This window comes from Pseudophryne corroboree, chromosome 1, assembly GCF_028390025.1.
Source record: "Pseudophryne corroboree isolate aPseCor3 chromosome 1, aPseCor3.hap2, whole genome shotgun sequence".
Classification (NCBI taxonomy): Eukaryota; Metazoa; Chordata; class Amphibia; order Anura; family Myobatrachidae; genus Pseudophryne; species Pseudophryne corroboree.
This window is the reverse complement of record NC_086444.1, coordinates 632,306,519-632,333,382: the sequence shown is the minus strand read 5'-3', so window position 1 is coordinate 632,333,382 and position 26,864 is coordinate 632,306,519. Positions and strand designations below refer to the sequence as shown.

The following is a 26,864-nucleotide window of genomic DNA, read 5'->3' as shown; positions in this document are numbered from 1 at the left end:
ACTAGAGATGACAACTCCTCGGCTTTTTCCACTGGAAGAAACACTTTTTTCTGGTCTGTGTCCAGAATCATTCCCAGGAACAGAAGACGTGTCGTCGGGACCAGCTGTGACTTTGGAATGTTGAGAATCCAGCCGTGCTGTTGTAGCACTTCCCGAGAAAGTGCTACCCCCACTACCAACTGTTCCTTGGACCTCGCCTTTATCAGGAGATCGTCCAAGTATGGGATAATTAAAACTCCCTTCTTGCGAAGGAGTATCATCATTTCGGCCATTACCTTGGTAAAGACCTTCGGTGCCGTGGATAACCCAAACGGCAGCGTCTGGAACTGATAGTGACAGTCCTGTACCACAAATCTGAGGTACTCCTGGTGAGGGGGGTAAATGGGGACATGTAGGTACGCATCCTTGATGTCCAGGGCGACCATGTAATCCCCCTCGACCAGGCTCACAATAACCGCCCTGAGCGATTCCATCTTGAACTTGAACCTTTTGATATAAGTGTTCAAGGATTTTAAATTTAAGATGGGCCTCACCGAACCGTCCGTTTCGGTACCACAAACATTGTGGAATAGTAACCCTTTCCTTGCTGAAGGAGGGGTACCTTGACAATCACTTGCTGTGAATACAGTTTCTGGATAGCCACCAACACTGCCTCCCTGACAGAGGGAGTTGCTGGTAAGGCAGATTTTAGAAAACGGCGGGGGGACGGGACGTCTCGAATTCCAGCCTGTACCCCTGAGATACTACTTGAAGGATCCAGGGATCCACCTGTGAGAGAGCCCACTGTGTGCTGAAATTTCTGAGACGGGCCCCCACCGTACCCGGGTCCGCCTGTGAAGCCCCAGCGTCATGCTGTGGACTTACCGGACGCGGGGGAGGACTTTTGCTCTTGGGAACTGGCTGTATGCTGCAGCTTTTTCCTTCTACCTTTGCCTCTCGGCAGAAAGGATGCGCCTCGAGCCCTCTTGTGTTTATGGGGCCGAAAGGACTGTACTTGATAATACGGTGCTTTCTTTTGCTGTGGGGTAACCTGTGGCAAAATGTCGATTTCCCAGCCCGTAGCTGTGGAAACGAGGTCTGAAAGACCATCCCCAACAGTTCCACCCCTCAGCAAAATATTGTCCCTATCCAGGGTATCAATATTATCCGACAGGGAATCTGACCACGCAGCAGCAGCACTGCACATCCATGCTGATGCAATCGCTGGTCGCAATATAATGCCCGTGTGTGTATATATAGCTTTTAGGGTAGCTTCCTGCCTTCTATCAGCAGGATCCTTTAGGGCGGCCGTATCCGGAGACGGTAGTGCCACCTGTTTTGATAAACGTGTAAGCGCTTTATCTACCCTAGGGGATGTTTCCCAACGTGACCTATCCTCTGGCGGGAAAGGGTACGCTGCCAATAACCGTTTAGAAATTATCAATTTCTTATCGGGGGAAGTCCAGGCTTCCTCACACACCATTTAATTCCTCAGATGCAGGAAAAACTACTGGTAGTTTTTTCTCACCGAACATAATACCCTTTTTTTGTGGTACCTGGGGTACTATCAGAAATGTGTAGTATATTTTTCATTGCCTCAATCATGTAACGGGTGGACCTATTGTAGGGTACACTAGTCTCATCGTCGTCGACACTGGAGTCGGTATCAGTGTCGACATTTGTGTCTGTCATCTGTCATCTGAGGTAGCGGGCGTTTTAAAGCCCTGATGACATTTGAGACGCTGGAACAGTCACAAGCTGAGTAGCCGGCTGTCCTATGTCGTCAAACCTTTTATGTAAGGAGCTGATACTGTCACGTAATTCCTTCCATAAATCCATCCACACAGGTGTCGACCCCTCAGGGGGTGACAACACATTTACAGGCATTTGCTCTGCCTCCACATCATTTTCCTCATCATACATGTCGACACAGCGGTACCGACACACAGCACACACACAGGGAATGCTCTGACGGAGGACAGGACCCCACAAAGCCCTTTGGGGAGACAGAGGGAGAGTATGCCAGCACACACCAGAGCGCTATATACCACAGGGATATCACCTATAAAGAGTGTTTTCCCCATATAGCTGCATATATATATATATTATACTGCGCCTAAATTTGTGCCCCCCCTCTCTTTTTTACCCTTTCTGTAGTGCAGGACTGCAGGGGAAAGCCAGGGAGCGATCCTTCCAGCGAAGCTGTGAGGGAAAATGGCGCCAGTGTGCTGAGGGAGATGGCTCCGCCCCTTTTTCGGCGGGCTTTCTCCCGCTATTTTAATATTTCTGGCAGGGGTTAATATACACCTATATAGCCTCTGGGGCTATATATGGTGTCAGTTTGCCAGCCAAGGTGTTATTTATTGCTGCTCAGGGCGCCCCCCCCCAGCGCCCTGCACCCATCAGTGACCTAAGTGTGTGGTGTGCATGAGGAGCAATGGCGCACAGCTGCAGTGCTGTGCGCTACCTTGGAGAAGACAGAAGTCTTCAGCCGCCGATTTTCCGGACCTTCTTGCTTCTGGCTCTGTAAGGGGGACGGCGGCGCGGCTCCGGGAACGGACGACGAGGTCGGGTCCTGTGTGCGATCCCTCTGGAGCTAATGGTGTCCAGTAGCCTAAGAAGCCCAAGCTACCACCACTTAGGTAGGTTCGCTTCTTCTCCCCTTAGTCCCTCGGTGCAGTGAGCCTGTTGCCAGCAGGTCTCACTGTAAAATAAAAAACCTAAATTATACTTTCTTTCTAGGAGCTCAGGAGAGCCCCTAGTGTGCATCCAGCTCAGCCGGGCACAGAAATCTAAATGAGGCTTGGAGGAGGGTCATAGGGGGAGGAGCCAGTGCACACCAGATAGTCCTAAATCTTTCTTTAGATGTGCCCAGTCTCCTGCGGAGCGGTCTATTCCCCATGGTCCTTACGGAGTTCCCAGCATCCACTAGGACGTCAGAGAAATCTGTAGCCACCACAGAAGGGAGATCCTGGCTCTTGGCGACAGACGGATCCTCTGGTGCATGTGAAGATGCGATCCGGACCATTTGTCCAATAGATCTAGTTGGAAGGGCTTCGCATGAAACCTTCCGTACTGAAGTGCCTTGTAAGAGGCAACCATTTTCCCCAGAAGGCGAATGCACAGATGCACTGAGATCCGGGTTGGTTTCAGGACAGCCCGAACAATTGACTGGATTACCAAAGCCTTTTCCAAAGGAAGGAACACTCTCTGGTAGGTTCAGAATCCACCAGTGATCCAGGAGTAGTCTGGTTGAGAGGCCAATGCTGTCCAACAACCGCTCCCTGGACGGTGCCTTTATCAGAAGATCGTCCAGGTACGGAATTATGTTCACTCCCTGTTTGCGGAGTAGAAACATCATCTCTGCCATCACTTTGGTGAACACTGTCAGTGATGTGGAGAGACCAAATGGCAGTGCCTGGAACTGGCAGTGACAGTCCTGCAGTGCAAATTGTAGATAAGCCTGATCAGGCAGCCAGATCGGAGTGTGAAGGCACGCATCCTTGATATCCCGAGACACTAGGAATTACCCCACCTCCAGACCTGAGATCACCGTTCTCAGAGACTCCATCTTGAATTTGAACACTCGTAAGTACGGGTTCAACGACTTGAGGTTCAGAATTTGCCTCACCGAACCGTCCGGTTTCGTTCTACAAACAAGTTGGAATAGTACCCCTTGTTTTGCATATGAGGTGGAACTGGAACAATGACCTGGGTCTGTACCAGTTTTTGAATGGCGTTCTGTAGTTATACTTGCCTCTTGTGAAACTGGTAAGCCTGATTTGAAGAATCTGTGAGGTAGGAGCTCCTGGAATTCCAGCCTGTAGCCCTGGGAAATAATAAGATTTTACTTACCGATAAATCTATTTCTCATAGTCCGTAGTGGATGCTGGGGACTCCGTCAGGACCATGGGGAATAGCGGCTCCGCAGGAGACAGGGCACAAAAGCAAGCTTTTAGGATCACATGGTGTGTACTGGCTCCTCCCCCTATGACCCTCCTCCAAGCCTCAGTTAGGTACTGTGCCCGGACGAGCGTACACAATAAGGAAGGATCTTGAATCCCGGGTAAGACTCATACCAGCCACACCAATCACACCGTACAACTTGTGATCTGAACCCAGTTAACAGTATGATAACAATGAAGTAGCCTCTAAAAAAGATGGCTCACAACAATAATAACCCGATTTTTGTAACAATAACTATGTACAAGTAATGCAGACAATCCGCACTTGGGATGGGCGCCCAGCATCCACTACGGACTATGAGAAATAGATTTATCGGTAAGTAAAATCTTATTTTCTCTAACGTCCTAGTGGATGCTGGGGACTCCGTCAGGACCATGGGGATTATACCAAAGCCCCCAAACGGGCGGGAGAGTGCGGATGACTCTGCAGCACCGAATGAGAGAACTCCAGGTCCTCCTCAGCCAGGGTATCAAATTTGTAGAATTTTACAAACGTGTTCCCCCCTGACCACGTAGCTGCTCGGCAAAGTTTTAAAGCCGAGACCCCCTCGGGCATCCGCCCAAGATGAGCCCACCTTCCTTGTGGAATGGGCATTTACAGATTTTGGCTGTGGCAGGCCTGCCACAGAATGTGCAAGCTGAATTGTACTACAAATCCAACGAGCAATAGTCTGCTTAGAAGCAGGAGCACCCAGCTTTTTGGGTGCATACAATATAAACAGCAAGTCAGACTTTCTGACTCCAGCCGTCCTGGAATATATATATATATATATATATATATATATATATATATATATCTTTTTAGGGCCCCGACAACGTCTAGCAACTTGGAGTCCTCCAAGTCCCTAGTAGCCGCAGGCACCACAATAGGTTGTTTCAGGTGAAACGCTGACACCACCTTAGGAAGAAACTGGGGACGAGTCCGCAGTTCTGCCCTGTCCGAATGGAAAATCAAATATGGGCTTTTTTTAAGACAAAGCCACCAATTCTGACAATCGCCTGGCCGAGGCCAGGGCCACATCATGGTCACTTTCCATGTGAGATATTTCAAATCCACAGATTTGAGCGGTTCAAACCAATATGATTTGAGGAATCCCACCACTACGTTGAGATCCCACGGTGCCACTGGAGGCACACAAGGGACTGTATATGCAATACTCCCTTGACAAACGTCTGGACTTCAGGAACTGAAGCCAATTCTTTCTGGAAGAAAATCTACAGGGCCGAAACTTGAACCTTAATGGACCCCAATTTGAGGCTCATAGACACTCCTGTTTGCAGGAAGTGCAGAAATCGACCTAGTTGAAATTTTTTCGTGGGGCCTTCCTGGCCTCACCCACGCAACATATTTTCACCACATGTGGTGATAACGTTGTGCGGTCACCTCCTTCCTGGCTTTGACCAGGGTAGGTATGACCTCTTCCCGAATGCCTTTTCCCTTAGGATCCGGCGTTCAACCGCCATGCCGTCAAACGCAGTCGCGGTAAGTCTTGGAACAGACAAGGTCCCTGCTGGAGCAGGTCCTTTCTTAGAGGCAGATGCCACGGTTCCTCTTGGAACAGACATGGTACTTGCTGAAAGCAAATCCCCTCTTAGCCCCCGAGGCCATTAGTCCTCTGTGAGCATCTCTTGAAGTTCCGGGTACCAAGTCCCTCTTGGCCAATCCGGAGCCACGAGTATAGTTCTTACTCCTCTACGTCTTATAATTCTCAATACCTTGGTTATGAGAAGCAGAGGAGGGAACACATACACCGACTGTTACACCCACGGTGTTACCAGGACGTCCACAGCTATCGCCTGAAGGTCTCGTGACCTGGCGCAATACCTGTCCCGTTTTTTGTTCGGGCGGGACGCCATCATGTCCACCTTTGGTCTTTCCCAACGGTTCACAATCATGCGGAAAACTTCCCGATGAAGTTCCCACTCTCCCGGGTGGAGGTCGTGCCTGCTGAGGAAGTCTGCTTCCCAGTCGTCCACTCCCGGAATGAACACTGCTGACAGTGCTATCACATGATTTTCCGCCTAGCGAAAAATCCTTGCAGTTTTGCCACTGCCCTCCTGCTTCTTGTGCCGCCCTTTCTGTTTACGTGGGCGACTGCCGTGATGTTATCCCACTGGATCAATACCGGCTGACCTTGAAGCAGAGGTCTTGCTAAGCTTAGAGCATTATAAATTTGCTCTTAGCTCCAGTATATTTATGTGGAGAGAATTCTCCAGACTTGATCACACTCCCTGGAAATTTTTTCCCTGTGTGACTGCTCCCCAGCCTCTCAGGCTGGCCTCCGTGGTCACCAGCATCCAATCCTGAATGCCGAATCTGCGGCCCTCTAGAAGATGAGCACTCTGTAATCACCACAGGAGAGACACCCTTGTCCTTGGATATAGGGTTATCCGCTGATGCATCTGAAGATGCGATCCGGACCATTTGTCCAGCAGATCCCACTGAAGAGTTCTTGCGTGAAATCTGACGAATGGAAGCGCTTCGTAATAAGCCACCATTTTTACCAGGACTCTTGTGCAATGATGCACTGACACTTTTCCTGGTTTTAGGAGGATCCCGATTAGCTCGGATAACTCCCTGGCTTTCTCCTCTGGGAGAAACACCTTTTCCTGGACTGTGTCCAGAATCATCCCTAGGACCAGCAGACGTGTCGTCGGAACAACTGCGGTTTTGGAATATTTAGAATCCACCCGTGCTGTCGTAGAACTACTTGAGATAGTGCTACTCCGACCTCCAACTGTTCTCTGGACCTTGTTCTTATCAGAAGGTCGTCCATTTTCTTTGAAGACGAATCCTCATTCCGGTCATTACCTTGGTAAGGACCCGGGGTGCCTTGGACAATCCAACGGCATCGTCTGAAACTGATAGTGACAGTTCTGTACCACGAACCTGAGGTACCCTTGGTGAGAAAGGCAAATTTTGGGACATGGAGGTAAGCATCCCTGATGTCCCGGGACACCATATAGTCCCCTTGTTCCCGGTTCGCTATCACTGCTCTGAGTGACTCCATCTGGATTTGAACCCTTGTAAGTGTTCAAATTTTTCAGATTTAGAATAGGTCTCACCTAGCCTTCTGGCTTCAGTACCACCATATAGTGTGGAATAATACCCCTTTCCTTGTTGTAGGAGGGGTAATTTTATTATCACCTGCTGGGAATACAGCTTGTGAATTGTTTTCAATACTGCCTCCCTGTCGGAGGGAGATATTGGTACAGCAGACTACAGGAACCTGCGAGGGGGGAAACGTCTCGACATTCCAATCTGTACCCCTTGGATACTACTTGTAGGATCCAGGGGTCCTGTACGGTCCCAGCGTCATGCTGAGAACTTGGTAGAAGCGGTGAAGGGCTTCTGTTCCTGGGAATGGGCTGCCTGCTGCAGTCTTCTTCCCTTTCCTCTATCCCTGGGCAGATATGACTCTTATAGGGACGAAAGGACTGAGGCTGAAAAGACGGTGTCTTTTTCTGCAGAGATGTGACTTAGGGTAAAAAACGGTGGATTTTCCAGCAGTTGCCGTGGCCACCAGGTCCCATGGACCGACCCCAAATAACTCCTCCCCTTTATACGGCAATACATCTTTGTGCCGTTTGGAATCTGCATCACCTGACCACTGTCGTGTCCATAAACATCTTCTTGCAGATATGGACATCGCATTTACTCTTGATGCCAGAGTGCAAATATCCCTCTGCGCATCTCGCATATATAGAAATGCATCCTTTAAATGCTCTATAGTCAATAAAATACTGTCCCTGTCAAGGGTATCAATATTTTTAGTCAGGGAATCCGACCAAGCCACCTCAGCTCTGCACCTCCAGGCTGAGGCGATCGCTGGTCGCAGTATAACACCAGCATGTGTGTGTATACTTTTTAGGATATTTTTCAGCCTCCTATCAGCTGGCTCCTTAAGTACGGCCCTATCTGTAGATGGTACCGCCACTTGTTCTGATAAGCGTGTGAGCGCCTTATCCACCCTGAGGGATGTTTCCCAACGCGCCTTAACTTCTGGCGGGAAAGGGTATACCGCCAATAATTTTCTATCGGGGGAAACCCACGCATCACACACTTCATTTAATTTATGTGATTCAGGAAAAACTACAGGTAGTTTTTTCACATCCCACATAATACCCTTTTTTGTGGTACTTGTAGTATCAGAAATATGTAACACCTCCTTCATTGCCCTTAACGTGTGGCCCTAAAGGAAAATACGTTTGTTTCTTCACCGTCGACACTGAAATCAGTGTCCGTGTCTGTGTCGACCGACTGAGGTAAATGGGCGTTTTACAGCCCCTGACAGTGTTTGAGACGCCTGGGCAGGTACTAATTTGTTCGCCGGCCGTCTCATGTCGTCAACCGGCTTGCAGCGTGTTGACATTATCACGTAATTCCATAAATAAGCCATCCATTCCGGTGTCGACTCCCTAGAGAGTGACATCACCATTACAGGCAATTTGCTCCGCCTCCTCACCAACATTTTCCTCATACATGTCGACACACACGTACCGACATACAGCACACACATAGGGAATGCTCTGATAGAGGACAGGACCCACTAGCCCTTTGGGGAGACAGAGGGAGAGTTTGCCAGCACACACCAAAACGCTATAATTAAATAGGGACAACCTTTATATAAGTGTTCCTCCCTTATAGCATTTAATATATATTCATATCGCCAAATCAGTGCCCCCCCTCTCTGTTTTAACTCTGTTTCTGTAGTGCAGTGCAGGGGAGAGCATGGGAGCCTTCCCACCAGCATTTCTGTGAGGGAAAATGGCGCTGTGTGCTGAGGAGAATAGGCCCCGCCCCCTTTTCGGCGGGCTTCTTCTCCGGAGTTTGTGATAACTGGCAGGGGTTAAATACATCCATATAGCCTCAAGGGCTATATGTGATGTATTTTTCGCCATACAGGTATTATACATTGCTGCCCAGGGCGCCCCCCCCCCGCGCCCTGCACCCTCCGTGATCGCTGTGTGAAGTGTGCTGACAACAATGGCGCACAGCTGCAGTGCTGTGCGCTACCTGATGAAGACTGAAAGTCTTCTGCCGCCTGGTTCCGGACCTCTTCAATCTTCAGCATCTGCAAGGGGGGTCGGCGGCGCGGCTCCGGGACGAACCCCAGGGCGAGACCTGTGTTCCGACTCCCTCTGGAGCTAATGGTGTCCAGTAGCCTAAGAAGCCAATCCATCCTGCACGCAGGTGAGTTCACTTCTCTCCCCTAAGTCCCTCGATGCAGTGAGCCTGTTGCCAGCAGGACTCACTGAAAATAAAGAACCTAAAAACTTTTTCTAAGCAACTCTTTAAGAGAGCCACCTAGATTGCACCCTGTTCGGACGGGCACAAAAACCTAACTGAGGCTCGGAGGAGGGTCATAGGGGGAGGAGCCAGTACACACCATGTGATCCTAAAAGCTTGCTTTTGTGCCCTGTCTCCTGCGGAGCCGCTATTCCCCATGGTCCTGACGGAGTCCCCAGCATCCACTAGGACGTTAGAGAAAAGATCTATGACCCAGGGATCCTGAAACAATGTTGTCCCGATGTGACTGAAGAATTTTAGCCGGGCTCCCACCTGCCAGTCTTCCAGGCATCTCGGTCCACCGTCATGCTGAAGGCTTTGAGGAAGCAGAGCTTGAGCCCTGTTCCTGTGAACCAGCAGTTGCTGGTTTGTGTGGTTTACCTCAAGCGCCTCTGGTTGTGGTAGAAGAACCTTTGAGCTTGCCCCTAAATTTGGCAGTCCGAAAGGACTGAAAATTGGGTCCCGAGTAGGTCTTCCTAGCTGGGGGAGCTGCAGAAGGGAGGTATGTGGACTTACCCGCTTTGGAGATCCATTTGTCTAGTTCATCTCCAAATAAGGCCTCGCCTTTCCTGGAGTCCGCATCCACTGTCCACTGGCGTAGCCATAGACCCCTGCGTGCAGACACTGCCATAGCTGTAGTGCGTGCATTAAGCAAGCCTATTTCTTTTATGACTTCCACCATAAAGTTTGCAGAGTTCTGTATATGTTGCAGGAGCAAAACAATCTCCCCTTGCGGTTAGGTATCTAACCTTACCTCAATGGTAAGTTAGCAATGGCTTGCGTAAGCCACCCACATGCTCTAGTGGGTCTCTGGGCCACCCCCGCAGCTGTATATAAAGATTTGAGCGTAGTCTCAATCTTGCGGTCAGCCGCGTCTTTCAGGGTAGCTGCACCCGGGACAGGCAATACAATTTTCTGTGAGAGCATGGACACCATTATTGGTGGATTTTCCCATTTTTTCCTATCCTCTGGAGGAAAAGGAAAGGATGATAATAACCGTTTAGGGATCTGAAATTTCCTATCAAGATTAACCCATGGTTCTTTAAACAGGGTATTTAATTCCTTTGACACAGGAAAAGTGGCTGAGGATTTCTTTTATATATAAAAATAACATTCCTCACTCTCCTCCCATCACCTTATCGGGGATATTCAGATAGCTACTATAGGAGCCTCTATTCCCTGCGACAGAGTACCCTTCCCCACCTCTGAGTCCACCTCACCCTCCTCCATGTCTGACTTTGCAGCATCCGAGTCAGACTGCAGGATATGGGCCAAAGTGCGATTTTGCAGACAAATGGCAGGCAAATGGTTTGGGTACTGAGTCTCATTTCATAAACTCAGTCATAGATTGTATTAAGTATTGCGTCTCTTTCTCATTCCGAGATAACTTAGTAGAGATTGTAGAAATCATTCCCCTAATGGAATCCAGCCATGTTAGCTCTGCCCCACTAGCCTGGGAAGGGACACTACATTGAGTACACCCTAGTGAACGCCCTGGGGAGAAAATAAGAATTTTCTCACCGGTAATTCTATTTCTCGTAGTCCGTAGAGGATGCTGGGAACTCCGTAAGGACCATGGGGAATAGACGGGCTCCGCAGGAGACTGGGCACTCTAAAAAAAGATTAGGTACTATCTGGTGTGCACTGGCTCCTCCCTCTATGCCCCTCCTCCAGACCTCAGTTAGGGAAACTGTACCCGGAAGAGCTGACATTACAAGGAAAGGAAATTTTGAATCCAGGGTAAGACCCATACCAGCCACACCAATCACACCGTACAACTTGTGATAACCTTACCCAGTTAACAGTATGAACAACAACTGAGCCTCACTCAACGGATGGCTCATAACAATAACCCTTATTTAAGCAATAACTATATACACGTATTGCAGAGAGTCCGCACTTGGGACGGGCGCCCAGCATCCACTACGGACTACGAGAAATAGAATTACCGGTGAGTAAATTCTTATTTTCTCTGACGTCCTAGTGGATGCTGGGAACTCCGTAAGGACCATGGGGATTATACCAAAGCTCCCAAACGGGCGAGAGAGTGTGGATGACTCTGCAGCACCGAATGAGCAAACACAAGGTCCTCCTCAGCCAGGGTATCAAACTTGCAGAACTTTGCAAATGTGTTTGAACCCGACCAAGTAGTAGCTCGGCAAAGCTGTAATGCCGAGACCCCTCGGGCAGCCGCCCAAGAAGAGCCCACCTTCCTTGTGGAATGGGCTTTTACAGATTTTGAAAGCGGCAATCCAGCCGCAGAATGAGCCTGCTGAATCGTGCTACAGATCCAGCGAGCAATAGTTTGCTTTGAAGCAGGAGCACCCAGCTTGTTGGGTGCATGCAAGATAAATAGCGAGTCAGTCTTCCCGACTCCAGCCGTTCTGGAAACATATATTTTCAAAGCCCTGACTACGTCCAGCAACTTGGAGTCCTCCAAGTCCCGAGTAGCCGCAGGCACCACAATAGGTTGGTTCAAATGAAACGATGACACCACCTTTGGGAGAAATTGGGGACGAGTTCTCAATTCTGCCCTGTCCATATGGAAGATCAGATAAGGGCTTTTACATGACAAAGCCGCCAATTCCGACACACGCCTAGCCGATGCTAAGGCCAACAGCATGACCACTTTCCACGTGAGATACTTTAGTTCCACGGTCTTAAGTGGCTCAAACCAGTGGGATTTCAGGAAATCCAACACAACGTTAAGATCCCAGGGTGCCACTGGTGGCACAAAAGGGGGCTGAATATGCAGCACTCCCTTAACAAATATCTGAACCTCAGGCAGTGAAGCCAGTTCTTTTTGAAAGAAAATGGATAGGGCCGAAATCTGGACCTTTATGGACCCCAATTTTAGGCCCATAGTCACCCCTGACTGTAGAAAGTGCAGGAATCGACCCAGCTGGAATTCCTCTGTAGGGGCCTTCCTGGCCTCACACCAAGCAACATACTTCCGCCATATACGGTGATAATGTTTTGCTGTCACGTCTTTCCTAGCTTTTATCAGCGTAGGAATAACTTCATCCGGAATGCCTTTTTCCGCTAGGATCCGGCGTTCAACCGCCATGCCGTCAAACGCAGCCGCGGTAAGTCTTGGAACAGACAGGGCCCTTGTTGCAGCAAGTCCTGTCTGAGAGGCAGAGGCCATGGGTCCTCTGTGCGCATTTCTTGCAGTTCCGGGTACCAAGTCCTTCTTGGCCAGTCCGGAACAATGAGTATTGTTCTTATTCCTCTCTTTCTTACTATTCTCAGTACTTTTGGTATGAGAGGAAGAGGAGGAAACACATATACCGACTGGTACACCCACGGTGTCACTAGGGCGTCCACAGCTATCGCCTGAGGGTCCCTTGACCTGGCGCAATATCTTTTTAGCTTTTTGTTGAGGCGGGACGCCATCATGTCCACCTGTGGCAGTTCCCATCGGTTTGCAATCAGTTGGAAGACTTCCTGATGAAGTCCCCACTCTCCCGGGTGGAGGTCGTGTCTGCTGAGGAAGTCTGCTTCCCAGTTGTCCACTCCCGGAATGAACACTGCCGACAGTGCTTGCACGTGATTCTCTGCCCATCGAAGAATCTTTGTGGCTTCCGCCATTGCCATCCTGCTTCTTGTGCCGCCCTGGCGGTTTACATGGGCGACCGCCGTGATGTTGTCTGACTGAATCAGCACTGGCCGGTTTCGAAGCAGGGGCTCTGCTTGACTCAGGGCGTTGTAAATGGCCCTTAATTCCAGTTTATTTATGTGTAGAGAAGTCTCCAGACTTGACCACAGTCCTTGGAAGTTTCTTCCCTGAGTGACTGCCCCCCACCCTCGGAGGCTTGCATCCGTGGTCACCAGGACCCAGTCCTGTATGCCGAACCTGCGGCCCTCGAGAAGGTGAGCACTCTGCAGCCACCACAGAAGAGACACCCTGGCCCTGGGGGACAGGGTGATCAGCCGATGCATCTGAAGATGCGATCCCGACCACTTGTCCAACAGATCCCACTGAAAGATCCTTGCATGGAACCTGCCGAAGGGAATGGCTTCGTATGAAGCCACCATCTTTCCCAGGACTCGCGTGCAGTGATGCACCGATACCTGTTTTGGTTTCAGGAGGTCCCTGACCAGAGATGCTAATTCCTGGGCCTTCTCCACCGGGAGAAACACCTTCTTCTGTTCTGTGTCCAGAATCATGCCCAGGAAAAGCAGACACGTCGTAGGAATCAGCTGCGACTTTGGAACATTCAGAATCCAGCCGTGCTGTAGTAACACTTCCTGAGAGAGTGTTACGCTGATCATAACTGCTCCCTGGACCTCGCCTTTATGAGGAGATCGTCCAAGTACGGGATAATTATAACTCCCTTCTGCCGAAGGAGTATCATCATTTCGGCCATTACCTTGGTAAATATTCTCGGTGCCGTGGACAGGCCAAACGGCAACGTCTGGAACTGGTAATGACAGTCCTGTACCACAAATCTGAGGTACTCCTGGTGAGGTGGGTAAATGGGGACATGCAAGTAAGCATCTTTGATGTCCAGCGACACCATAAAATCCCCCTCTTCCAGGCTTGCAATAACCGCTCTGAGCGATTCCATTTTGAACTTGAATTTCTTTATATAAGTGTTCAAGGACTTTAGATTCAGAATGGGTCTCACCGAACCGTCCGGTTTCGGTACCACAAACATTGTGGAATAGTAACCCCTTCCCTGTTGAAGGAGGGGGACCCTGACAATCACTTGCTGGAGGCACAGCTTGTGAATTGCCGCCAGCACTACCTCACTTTCCATGGGGGAAGCTGGCAAGGCTGATTTGAGGTAACGGGGGGGGGGGGGGGGTCACTTTGAATTCCAGCTTGTATCCCTGAGATACAATTTGTATAGCCCAGAGATCCACCTGTGAACGAATCCACTGGCTGCTGAAGTTTCGGAGACGCGCCCCCACCGCACCTGGCTCCGCCTGTAGAGCCCCAACGTCATGCGGTGGACTTAGTGGAAGCAGGGGAGGACTTTTGTTCCTGGGAACTTGCTGCATGGTGCAGCTTCTTACCTCTACCCCTGCCTCTGGCAAGAAAGGATGCACCCCTTACCCTCTTGCCTTTTTGGGAACGAAAGGACTGCATTTGATAATACGGTGCTTTCTTAGGCTGTGAGGAAACCTGAGGCAAGAAAGTGGACTTTACAGCTGTCGCTGTAGACACGAGGTCCGACAGACCGTCCCCAAACAACTCCTCACCCTTATAAGGCAAAACCTCCATGTGTTTTTTAGAATCAGCATCTCCTGTCCATTGCAGAGTCCATAAGACCCTCCTGGCAGAAATGGACATAGCATTACTTCTAGAGCCCAGCAGGCAAATGTCCCTCTGAGCATCTCGCATATATAAGACGACGTCTTTGATATGGCCCAGGGTTAGCAAAACAGTATCTCTGTCGAGGGAATCTATGTCGTCTAACAGAGTATCTGTCCACGCTGCTACAGCACTACACACATCCAGGCTGAAGCAATAGCAGGTCTCAGTAGAGTACCAGAGTGTGTATACACTGACTTCAGGATAGCTTCCTGCTTTCTATCCGCAGGCTCCTTTAAGGCGGCCGTATCCTGAGACGGCAGGGCCACCTTTTTAGATAAGCGTGTCAGCGCCTTGTCCACCCTAGGGGATGTTTCCCAACGTAACCTGTCCGTTGGCGGGAAAGGGTACGCCATCAGTAACCTCTTAGAAATCACTAATTTCTTATCAGGGGAACTCCACGCTTCTTCACACAATTCATTTAATTCATCAGATGGGGGAAAAGTCACTGGCTGCTTTTTCTCCCCAAACATATAAACCCTCTTGGTATTAACTGGGTTACTCTCAGAAATGTGTAATACATCTTTCATTGCAATAATCATGTATCGGATGGCCTTGGTCATTTTAGACTGTAAATGTGCCTCATCATCGTCGACACTGGAGTCGGACTCCGTGTCGGCATCTGTGTCAACCATCTGAGATAGAGGGCGTTTATGAGCCCTTGACGGCTTCTGAGACGCCTGGGCAGGCGCGGGCTGAGACCCCGGCTGTCCCAAGGCTGCAGCATCATCAAACCTTTTATGTAAGGAGTTTACATTGTCATTTAAGACCTTCCACATATCAATCTAATCAGGTGTCGGCCCCGACGGGGGCGATACCACACTTATCTGCCCTTGCTCCGCCTCCACGTAACCTTCCTCATCAAACATGTCGACACAGCCGTACCGACACACCGCACACACACAGGGAATGCTCAGACTGAGGACAGGACCCCAACAAAGTCCTTTGGGGAGACAGAGAGAGAGTATGCCAGCACACACCACAGCGCTATATAACACAGGGATTTTCACTGCTAATAAGTGATTTTCCCAATAGCTGCTTTTTTGTATTGATTTTGCGCCTAAATTTATGTGCCCCCCCTCTCTTTTTAACCCGTCTTGTACCTGGATACTGCAGGGGAGAGCCTGGGGAGCTGCTTCCAGCGGAGCTGTGAAGGGAAAATGGCGCTGGTGTGCTGAGGAAGAAGGCCCCGCCCCCTCAGTGGCGGGCTACTGTCCCGCATTTTATGTAAAAAATGGCGGGGGTTTTTACATATATACAACTGCTAGACTGTATATATGTATGTTTTTGTGCCAAAGGTACCTCAATTGCAGCCCAGGGCCCCCCCAGCGCCCTGCACCCTACAGTGACCGGAGTGTGTAAGTGTGCTGGGAGCAATGGCGCACAGCTGCGGTGCTGTGCGCTACCTTAATGAAGACAGGAGTCTTCAGCCGCCGATTTCGTCGTCTTCCAGCTTCTGTTCTTCTGGCTCTGCAAGGGGGACGGCGGCGCGGCTCCGGGAACGGACGATCGAGGACAGGTGCCTGTGTTCGAACCCTCTGGAGCTAATGGTGTCCAGTAGCCTAAGAAGCACAAGCTAGCTGCAAGCAGGTAGGTTTGCTTCTCTCCCCTTAGTCCCACGTAGCAGTGAGTCTGTTGCCAGCAGAAGCTCACTGAAAATAAAAAATAAGAATTTACTTACCGATAATTCTATTTCTCGGAGTCCGTAGTGGATGCTGGGGTTCCTGAAAGGACCATGGGGAATAGCGGCTCCGCAGGAGACAGGGCACAAAAAGTAAAGCTTTATGATCAGGTGGTGTGTACTGGCTCCTCCCCCTATGACCCTCCTCCAAGCCTCAGTTAGGATACTGTGCCCGGACGAGCGTACACAATAAGGAAGGATTTATGAATCCCGGGTAAGACTCATACCAGCCACACCAATCACACCGTACAACCTGTGATCTAAACCCAGTTAACAGTATGATAACAGAGGAGCCTCTGAAAGATGGCTCCCTACAACAATAACCCGATTTAGGTAACAATAACTATGTACAATTATTGCAGATAATCCGCACTTGGGATGGGCGCCCAGCATCCACTACGGACTCCGAGAAATAGAATTATCGGTAAGTAAATTCTTATTTTCTCTATCGTCCTAGTGGATGCTGGGGTTCCTGAAAGGACCATGGGGATTATACCAAAGCTCCCAAACGGGCGGGAGAGTGCGGATGACTCTGCAGCACCGAATGAGAGAACTCCAGGTCCTCCTTAGCCAGGGTATCAAATTTGTAGAATTTTACAAACGTGTTCTCCCCCGACCACGTAGCCGCTCGGCAGAGTTGTAATGCCGAGACCCCTCGGGCAGCCGCCCAAGAAGAACCCACCTTCCTTGTGGAGTGGGCATTTACAGATTTTGGCTGTGGCAGGCCTGCCACAGAATGTGCAAGCTGAATCGTACTACAAATCCAGCGCGCAATAGTCTGCTTAGACGCAGGAGCGCCCAACTTGTTGGGAGCATATAGTATAAACAGTGAGTCAGATTTCCTGACTCCAACTGTCCTTGAAATGTATATTTTTAAAGCTCTGACAACGTCCAACAACTTGGAGTCCTCCAAGTCGCTTGTAGCCGCAGGCACTACAATAGGCTGGTTCAGATGAAATGCTGACACCACCTTAGGGAGAAAATGCGGACGAGTCCGCAGTTCTGCCCTGTCCGAATGGAAAATCAGATATGGGCTTTTGTAAGATAAAGCTGCCAGTTCTGACACTCTCCTGGCCGAAGCCAGGGCTAGTAGCATGGTCACTTTCCATGTGAGATATTTCAAATCCACATTTTTTAGTGGTTCAAACCAATGAGATTTGAGAAAGTCCAAAACAACATTGAGATCCCACGGTGCCACTGGAGGCACCACAGGGGGCTGTATATGCAGTACTCCCCTAACAAAGGTCTGGACTTCAGGAACTGAAGCCAATTCTTTCTGGAAGAAAATCGACAGGGCCGAAATTTGAACCTTAATAGATCCCAATTTGAGACCCATAGACAATCCTGATTGCAGGAAATGTAGGAATCGACCCAGTTGAAATTCCTCCGTCGGAGCACTCCGATCCTCGCACCACGCAACATATTTTCGCCAAATGCGGTGATAATGTTGCGCGGTTACTTCCTTCCTTGCTTTAATCAAGGTAGGAATGACTTCTTCCGGAATGCCTTTTCCCTTTAGGATCCGGCGTTCAACCGCCATGCCGTCAAACGCAGCCGCGGTAAGTCTTGAAACAGACAGGGACCCTGCTGAAGCAGGTCCCTTCTCAGAGGTAGAGGCCACGGATCCTCCGTGATCATCTCTTGAAGTTCCGGGTACCAAGTCCTTCTTGGCCAATCCGGAGCCACTAGTATCGTTCTTACGCCTCTTTGCCGTATAATTCTCAATACTTTTGGTATGAGAGGCAGAGGAGGAAACACATACACCGACTGGTACACCCAAGGCGTTACCAGCGCGTCCACAGCTATTGCCTGCGGATCTCTTGACCTGGCGCAATACCTGTCCAGTTTTTTGTTGAGGCGAGACGCCATCATGTCCACCATTGGTCTTTCCCAACGGGTTACAAGCATGTGGAAAACTTCTGGATGAAGTCCCCACTCTCCCGGGTGAAGGTCGTGTCTGCTGAGGAAGTCTGCTTCCCAGTGGTCCACTCCCGGGATGAACACTGCTGACAGTGCTATCACATGATTCTCCGCCCAGCGAAGAATCCTTGCAGCTTCTGCCATTGCACTCCTGCTTCTTGTGCCGCCCTGTCTGTTTACATGGGCGACTGCCGTGATGTTGTCCGACTGGATCAACACCGGTTTTCCTTGAAGCAGAGGTTCTGCCTGGCTTAGAGCATTGTAGATTGCTCTTAGTTCCAGAATGTTTATGTGAAGAGACGTTTCCAGGCTCGACCACACGCCCTGGAAGTTTCTTCCTTGTGTGACTGCTCCCCAGCCTCTCAGGCTGGCGTCCGTGGTCACCAGGATCCAATCCTGTATGCCGAATCTGCGGCCCTCCAATAGATGAGCACTCTGCAACCACCACAGAAGAGATACCCTTGTCCTTGGAGACAGGGTTATCCGCTGGTGCATCTGAAGATGCGACCCTGACCATTTGTCCAGCAGATCCCTCTGGAAAACTCTTGCGTGGAATCTGCCGAATGGAATTGCTTCGTAAGAAGCCACCATTTTTCCCAGGACTCTTGTGCATTGATGTACAGACACCTTTCCTGGTTTTAGGAGGTTCCTGACAAGTTCGGATAACTCCTTGGCTTTTTCCTCCGGGAGAAAAACCTTTTTCTGAACCGTGTCCAGAATCATCCCTAAGAACAGCAGACGTGTTGTCGGAATTAACTGGGATTTTGGAATATTCAGAATCCACCCGTGCTGCTTTAGCACTTCTTGAGACAGTGCTAGTCCCATTTCTAGCTGTTCTCTGGACCTTGCCCTTATTAGGAGATCGTCCAAGTATGGGATAATTAATACGCCTTTTCTTCGAAGAAGAATCATCATCTCGGCCATTACCTTGGTAAAGACCCGAGGTGCCGTGGACAATCCAAACGGCAGCGTCTGAAACTGATAGTGACAGTTCTGTACGACGAACCTGAGGTACCCCTGGTGTGAGGGGTAAATTGGAACGTGGAGATACGCATCCTTGATGTCCAAGGATACCATAAAGTCCCCTTCTTCCAGGTTCGCTATCACCGCTCTGAGTGACTCCATCTTGAACTTGAACTTTTTTATGTACAGGTTCAAGGATTTCAGATTTAGAATAGGTCTTACCGAGCCATCCGGCTTCGGTACCACAAATAGAGTGGAATAATACCCCTTTCCTTGTTGTAAAAGGGGTACCTTGACTATCACCTGCTGAGAGTACAGCTTGTGAATGGCTTCCAAGACCGTCACCCTTTACCGTTGGTAAAGCAGACTTCAGGAAACGGCGAGGTGGAGACGTCTCTAGTTCCAACCTGTAACCCTGAGATATTATCTGCAGGATCCAGGGATCCACCTGCGAGTGAGCCCACTGCGCGCTGAAATTCTTGAGACGACCCCCCACCGCCCCCGAGTCCGCTTGAGAAGCCCCAGCGTCATGCTGAGGCTTTTGTAGAAGCGGGGGAGGGCTTCTGTTCCTGGGAAGGAGCTGCCTGTTGCAGTCTCTTCCCCTTTCCTCTGCCTCGTGGCAGATATGAATATCCCTTTGCTCTCTTGTTTTTAAAGGAACGAAAGGGCTGCGGCTGAAAAGTCGGTGTCTTTTTCTGTTGGGGAGTGACTTGAGGTAAAAAGGTGGATTTCCCGGCTGTAGCCGTGGCCACCAAATCCGATAGACCAACACCAAATAACTCCTCCCCTTTATACGGCAAAACTTCCATATGCCGTTTTGAGTCCGCATCACCTGACCACTGTCGCGTCCATAAACTTCTTCTGGCCGAAATGGACATAGCACTTACCCGTGATGCCAGTGTGCAAATATCCCTCTGTGCATCACGCATATAAAGAAACGCATCCTTTATTTGCTCTAAAGACAGTAAAACATTGTCCCTATCCAGGGTATCAATATTTTCAATCAGGGACTCTGACCAAGCTACCCCAGCACTGCACATCCAGGCTGTCGCTATAGCTGGTCGTAGTATAACACCTGTATGTGTGTATATACTTTTTTGGATATTTTCCATCCTCCTATCTGCTGGATCTTTAAGTGCGGCCGTCTCAGGAGAGGGTAACGCCACTTGTTTTGATAAGCGTGTGAGCGCCTTGTCCACCCTAGGAGGTGTTTCCCAGCGCGCCCTAACCTCTGGCGGGAAAGGGTTTAAAGCCAATAACTTCTTTGAAATTAGCAGTTTTTTATCGGGGGCAACCCACGCTTCATCACACACCTCATTTAATTCATCTGATTCAGGAAAAACTATAGGTAGTTTTTTCACACCCCACATAATACCCTGTTTTGTGGTACCTGTAGTATCAGCAATATGTAACGCCTCCTTCATTGCCAAAATCATATAACGTGTGGCCCTACTGGAAAATACGGTTGATTCGTCACCGTCGCCACTGGAATCAGTGCCTGTGTCTGGGTCCGTGTCGACCGACTGAGGTAACGGGCGTTTTACAGCCCCTGACGGTGTTTGAGGCGCCTGGACAGGTGCTGATTGATTGTCCGGCCGTCTCATGTCGTCAAACGACTGCTTTAGCGTGTTGACACTATCCCGTAATTCCATAAATAAAGCCATCCATTCTGGTGTCGACTCCCTAGGGGGTGACATCCCCATATTTGGCAATTGCTCCGCCTCCACACCAATATCGTCCTCATACATGTCGACACACACGTACCGACACACAGCAGACACACAGGGAATGCTCTTAAAGAAGACAGGACCCCACTAGCCCTTTGGGGAGACAGAGGGAGAGTTTGCCAGCACACACCAAAAGCGCTATATATGACAGGGATAGCCTTATAATAAGTGCTCCCTATATAGCTGCTTTAATATATATAATTTTGCCACAATTTTGCCCCCCCTCTCTTGTTTTACCCTGTTTCTGTAGTGCAGTGCAGGGGAGAGCCTGGGAGCCTTCCTGACCAGCGGAGCTGTGTGAGGAAAATGGCGCTGTGTGCTGAGGAGATAGGCCCCGCCCCTTTTTCGGCGGGCTCGTCTCCCGCTCTTTAACGGATTCTGGCAGGGGTTAAATATCTCCATATAGCCCCCGGAGGCTATATGTGAGGTATTTTATGCCAAAAAATAGGTTTACATTGCTTCCCAGGGCGCCCCCCCCCCAGCGCCCTGCACCCTCAGTGACTGCCGTGTGAAGTGTGCTGAGAGCAATGGCGCACAGCTGCAGTGCTGTGCGCTACCTTAAGAAGACTGAGGAGTCTTCTGCCGCCGATTCTGGACCTTCTTCTCTTTTCAGCATCTGCAAGGGGGCCGGCGGCGAGGCTCCGGTGACCATCCAGGCTGTACCTGTGATCGTCCCTCTGGAGCTAATGTCCAGTAGCCAAAGAAGCCAATCCATCCTGCACGCAGGTGAGTTCACTTCTTCTCCCCTAAGTCCCTCGTTGCAGTGATCCTGTTGCCAGCAGGACTCACTGTAAAATAAAAAACCTAAGCTAAACTTTTCTAAGCAGCTCTTTAGGAGAGCCACCTAGATTGCACCCTTCTCGGACGGGCACAAAAACCTAACTGAGGCTTGGAGGAGGGTCATAGGGGGAGGAGCCAGTACACACCACCTGATCATAAAGCTTTACTTTTTGTGCCCTGTCTCCTGCGGAGCCGCTATTCCCCATGGTCCTTTCAGGAACCCCAGCATCCACTAGGACGATAGAGAAAACCTAATAAATACTTTCTTTTCTAGTAAGCACAGGAGAGCCCACTAGGAGCACCCAGCTCTGGCCGGGCACAGATTCTAACTAAGGTCTGGAGGAGGGGCATAGAGGGAGGAGCCAGTGCACACCAGATAGTACCTAATCTTTTTTTTAGAGTGCCCAGTCTCCTGCGGAGCAAGTCTATTCCCCATGGTCCTTACGGAGTTCCCAGCATCCACTAGGACGTCAGAGAAAAACACTGTGCTTTACATGAAACACACTCTTTGCCTGACATACTGTATAGTGACAGCACACACACAGGAAAAGGTTAAATGCACAATTAACCCACAAAGAGCCCTTCCAGGGAGACACAGAGGGAGTATGGAACCAGCACTCAGCGCCCTTAACGCTAATGCCAAGCTTAGCCGTGTCGCAGACTAAGTACCTAGATTAGGGTCTTAGTACACTAACAATCGCTCCCCCCTGCTATGACCCCTGGTACCACTGAGGTAATCTGGAATCTCTCCGGAGGAGCTGCGCGTCCCTGTCAGTCAGCGTCTGTGTCAGCTGCAGAGGGAAAATGGTGCTGTTGAGCTGCTGGATCCGCTCATAGGAAGCCCCGCCCCTTCAATGGTGCGCGGTCTACCCACACTTTTTTTATAGTGGTTGTATGTGTCTTAAGTATAAAATGGAGACAGACTCCTTTTATGGCTATGTTGCCAGTCTGGGTACTGTGTCTGCTGTTCAGCGCCTGTGTCCGTACACAGCGGGAGATGCAGTCCGCCCCGGTGAGAAGCCGTGCGGCTCTATACCCTCATGCCGCCATAATGGCCGGCTACCCGCTAACCGGGACGCCAGCTTAGTACTCACCACTCTTTATTCTTCTGGCTCTGTTAGGGGTGGCGGCGTGCTGCGGGAATGTACGCTCGCCGTGGTGGGGCTTGCGAATAGTTCCCTCAGGAGCTAGTGTCCTGTCAGCGGGGAACGGGACCATTAACCCTTCAAGAGGTTGGGCCATCATCCCCCCCCTACGTCCCACGAAGTAGGCAGGTTGGTGCCATCCAGTCCTGTCTGAAAATAACAAACACAGAAAATAAATGCGGAAAACTCTTCGGGAGCTTCCAGAGACGTGACCGGCTCCCCCGGGCACATTTTCTAAACTGAGTCTGGTAGGAGGGGCATAGAGGGAGGAGCCGGCGCACACTATCAATTTCTTAAAGTGCCCATGGCTCCTAGTGGACCCGTCTATACCCCATGGTACTAAATGGATTTCCTAGGACATAAGAGAAAAAAATGGGTATATTGATCTTTCTGATGAAATAGCAATCATATATATGCCCATATACATGTAGTGTTATGTATATTCCTATAATGTTCTACATTTGTATTAAATTATAATAACCCTCTAGTGTCTACATCACGCTTATGAGTGAACTAACTATATACTTGACTCCACTCTTATAACTGTATCCAATAATTTATTAAATAATAACCACCCATTTGGGTAATATCAATCTACTATTACATCAGTTTGGACACATTTACAAATGTGGAGTCAGGTTTACAGCGATCTCATAAACCTTATTTGTACACTAGATTTCAAAGGTTAGAATAATTGAATACTGTCACAATACACAAATAGGGCTGTACCAAATATGGCTGCCAAACATTGAATGTTTTAATATAAAAGAAAATATTTGGGTACCTAGCAATACCTCCACACATTTCACATGATTCCCTCGCACTGCATACAGTAATGGCGTGCCTCCATTCTGTAACGAAAATATTTATATAGGCGACTTATTTTACATGCAGATTTCTGTCAAAATATCACTGGATTCACAGGGGTAAATTTACCAAGATGGGAGTTCTATTTAAGATGGGATGTTGTCCATAGCAACAGATTCTACTTCTCATTTATCTAGCACCTTCTAGATGATAATACATGGAATCTGATTGGTTGCTATGGGCAACATCCCATCTTAAATGGAACTCCCATCTTAGTAAATTTACCCCACAGCCTCAATACTGACCAATCCTAATAGGTTAAAATATTACCTTTCCCCTTCACCATCACTTGATGAGCAGCATATATTCTAAATTGGAAGTTAATCCAACCAATGAAAATGCTGTTTTATATTTGACGAGATTTACAATTATGCCTGTGGTAGTAATAAATAAGTATTTTATATGACCTTATATTGGTGCTACAATTACAGCTTTACCTGAAGGCAGACTTAATGCTCTCTCTCAAAGTGGAAGTTATTCTGCAGTTTATACAGTGAGCATAGAAGATTGGAAAGTATTCTCCTTTATTACACAAAGATTTACTATTTTATAAAATTATCTGCTGCTGAGAATTTCCAGATTTAATTCTAGCTAAATGGGGAAACAACTGGACCTACTTCATTGGGTCCATAATAAGCTCACAGGTTCTCAAAGCAAGATTAGCTTTTGGAGACTGGGTTGCCAACTAATGTGTTAAAACTTCTCAGGTTACGCGCTATATATATTTACATTTGTAGTAATTCATGTAGCAATTACTTTACCCAATCATATATATTAATGTCCACTTTCTTGTTGAGGAGCAGAGTGACAATATCTGAATATCCTCCGGTGCTTGCTAGGGACAGGGCACTTTCTCGCTCCTTGGCCAGGACGTGTGGGTCAGCACCCTGTGGACAGACATCAATGTCATCAGTCTTTGTAGGCTGTAATTGCTACATTTCATACAATGCAGTTGTTGCATAGTAGCTCCAGCCCTGCAACACATAGCTATAAATAATCTATCTTTCCTAAATACCAATGTATATATTATTGTTAAATGATACAATAAAATAAAAAAAATAAAAAAAACACACCAAAAGGTATTGTCTTATGGTAAATATATATGCTTCTTATATAGGATTAGCAAATATCCGCCTCATTATTGCCATGGGAAATCTCCCACTTAACAACAACTGTTTACTTAGAATCCAACCTTTTAGTCTACCCATATTAATTGAGAATCCTACTACTGTTTACTTATGTGTCGGACATGCTATAGCGTTACACGGGTATCCTAACTTCTGGTTTAAACAAGGTAGTTACTGTCTTGAATCTTCACATCTGCATAGAGGACAGCTGCTGCAGCTGATGTACTATATCTGCATCTATATTTATGACCAAAGACGCAGAACAGGGATGTCACAGGCCTTCATGCTTACATAATTTAATAAAATGGTCCCTAAAATCTGGCAAATAGCATATTGCCTAACCATGGGAAGAAACGTCACCTCCCACTCTCTCTGCCTTTCTCAGCATAATCCGGTTGGTGCACCACACGGTCTACATTTCAGTCAGTACATCCACTATTGTTTAACTTTATATAAGACATCCCCTTCAATAGTTCTAGGGTACAGCAGCTTACTCCCCTCCCAACCTCTAAGTTATGAATTGTACACATCTCTGAATTCTTTAATATACATGATCCATGTTTGGTTAATATCATAGTTTCACGTTCTCCCAATTATTTGTCAGTTTGCTGATTGCGGTCTGATTAGATTGTTTTCTACTCTAGTGTCGTTATCTCTAGGTTCTCTGTTCCCTTGCTTTATTTTTGTCTCCAGTTCTGATCAGACAATTAATGTTTTCTATTATTGATGTTTCTCCCTGTTTGCTTGATAAAATGTTTACTAAAGACTCTTAAAAGCAAATAAAAGGTCCCTTATTTACCAATTCTAGGAGATAACGCACAGTCTCTATCTCTCCAAATGCTGCAGCCCACATTAGAGGAGTGAAGCCTCGCTCATCTGGTCGGTTTAACAGTGTATCATCTGAGAGAAAAAATGCATAGCATAACTCTGCTTCTCATACCACAAATATGCAGGTGGCACTGGATCAGATTAGAGTAATATACCTTTTTGCAGATATTCCTTTAGCTGTGTCAGTTCCCCCTGGGCTGCAAGCTGCTGTATGGACAGGGCTAGGGTGAGGTGAAAGACACAAGAAGTCAGAGGTCATAATCCCTCAGAAAGGACCCTACCAGGACACTGCTACAGTAAATCCAGCAGACTGTGCATTATATGACCTGCCAAACGTATGTGCCATGTAGATTGGAGAATTAACATTTGGAAGGTGTCATTTAGCTTTGGTATTTCAGCACTCTTGGGGGTAAATTTACTAAGATGAGAGTTCTATTTAAGATGGGATGTTGCCCATAGCAACCAATCAGATTTCAGGTATTATCTTCTAGAAGGTGCTATGAGAAGTAGAGAAGTAGAATCGGATTGGTTGATATGGGCAACATCCCATCTTAGATAGAACGCCCATCTTAGTAAATTTACCCCTTGGTGTGAGCATGTGTGATTTCTACATTCAATGAAGAAAATGAACTTCCCTGAGCTAAATTTATCCAGTGCAACTGGTATTTGAAATTCACATTCTGAAGCAGTTTCAGAACAAAGCATGACACACAAAGGCTAGAGCATTCCCATCAGTTTGTATTCATCTGAAGAACACTGCCAATAGAACATGACCATAAACAAAGCCAAAACAACTCTTGATTTTAAGGGGTGTGGTATAGCTCATAGACAGTTAAAAGATAGACAGTCATTAGTTAGACACTATATGGTCAACAGTCAAAAGTCAGACAGGGTCAAAAGTCATTTGAACATTTTTAACCCAAATTTGGTGAAATTCGTCCGCTCGCCACGCTTCGGGCTCGGTGTCTCGCTCCGCTCGCCACAACTTTACTAAAAGGTAATAGTTTGTGACATGGATAGTAAATGAGACAAAAGTTGTAAAAAACACAGAAAAACAAAAAAAAAAAACAATTTTTCTTGTGTGACTTTTGACTGTCTGACTTTTGACCCTATCTGACTTTTGACTGTCAACCATATAGGGGGATATTCAATTAGCAGCGATAACGGACTTTTCGCGCGTAAAACCGGACTTTTCCCGCGAAACGCAATTACAGCCTATTCAATTTTCCGGGAAAAATTATCGGTGATAATTTTTTCACTAATTTCACTTCA

At 48.3% G+C, this 26,864-nt stretch overlaps 1 protein-coding gene across 6 annotated transcripts in view; it reads right to left on the bottom strand.

Moving 5' to 3' along the window:
* Positions 1–26,864, bottom strand: part of RFXANK (regulatory factor X associated ankyrin containing protein) — a 114,539-nt gene that overhangs the window by 54,751 nt on the left and 32,924 nt on the right. For 5 of the 6 annotated variants that reach the window (XM_063914552.1, XM_063914557.1, XM_063914553.1 and 2 more), the window contains exons 4-7: positions 25,748–25,813; positions 25,564–25,664; positions 24,399–24,524; positions 23,555–23,621 (exon numbers count right to left, since the gene is read on the bottom strand). In XM_063914552.1, coding sequence (XP_063770622.1) covers positions 23,555–23,621; positions 24,399–24,524; positions 25,564–25,664; positions 25,748–25,813 — 360 coding nt within the window. The remainder of the gene's footprint in view (positions 1–23,554; positions 23,622–24,398; positions 24,525–25,563; positions 25,665–25,747; positions 25,814–26,864) is intronic. The other variant, XM_063914558.1, reaches the window with a different exon arrangement.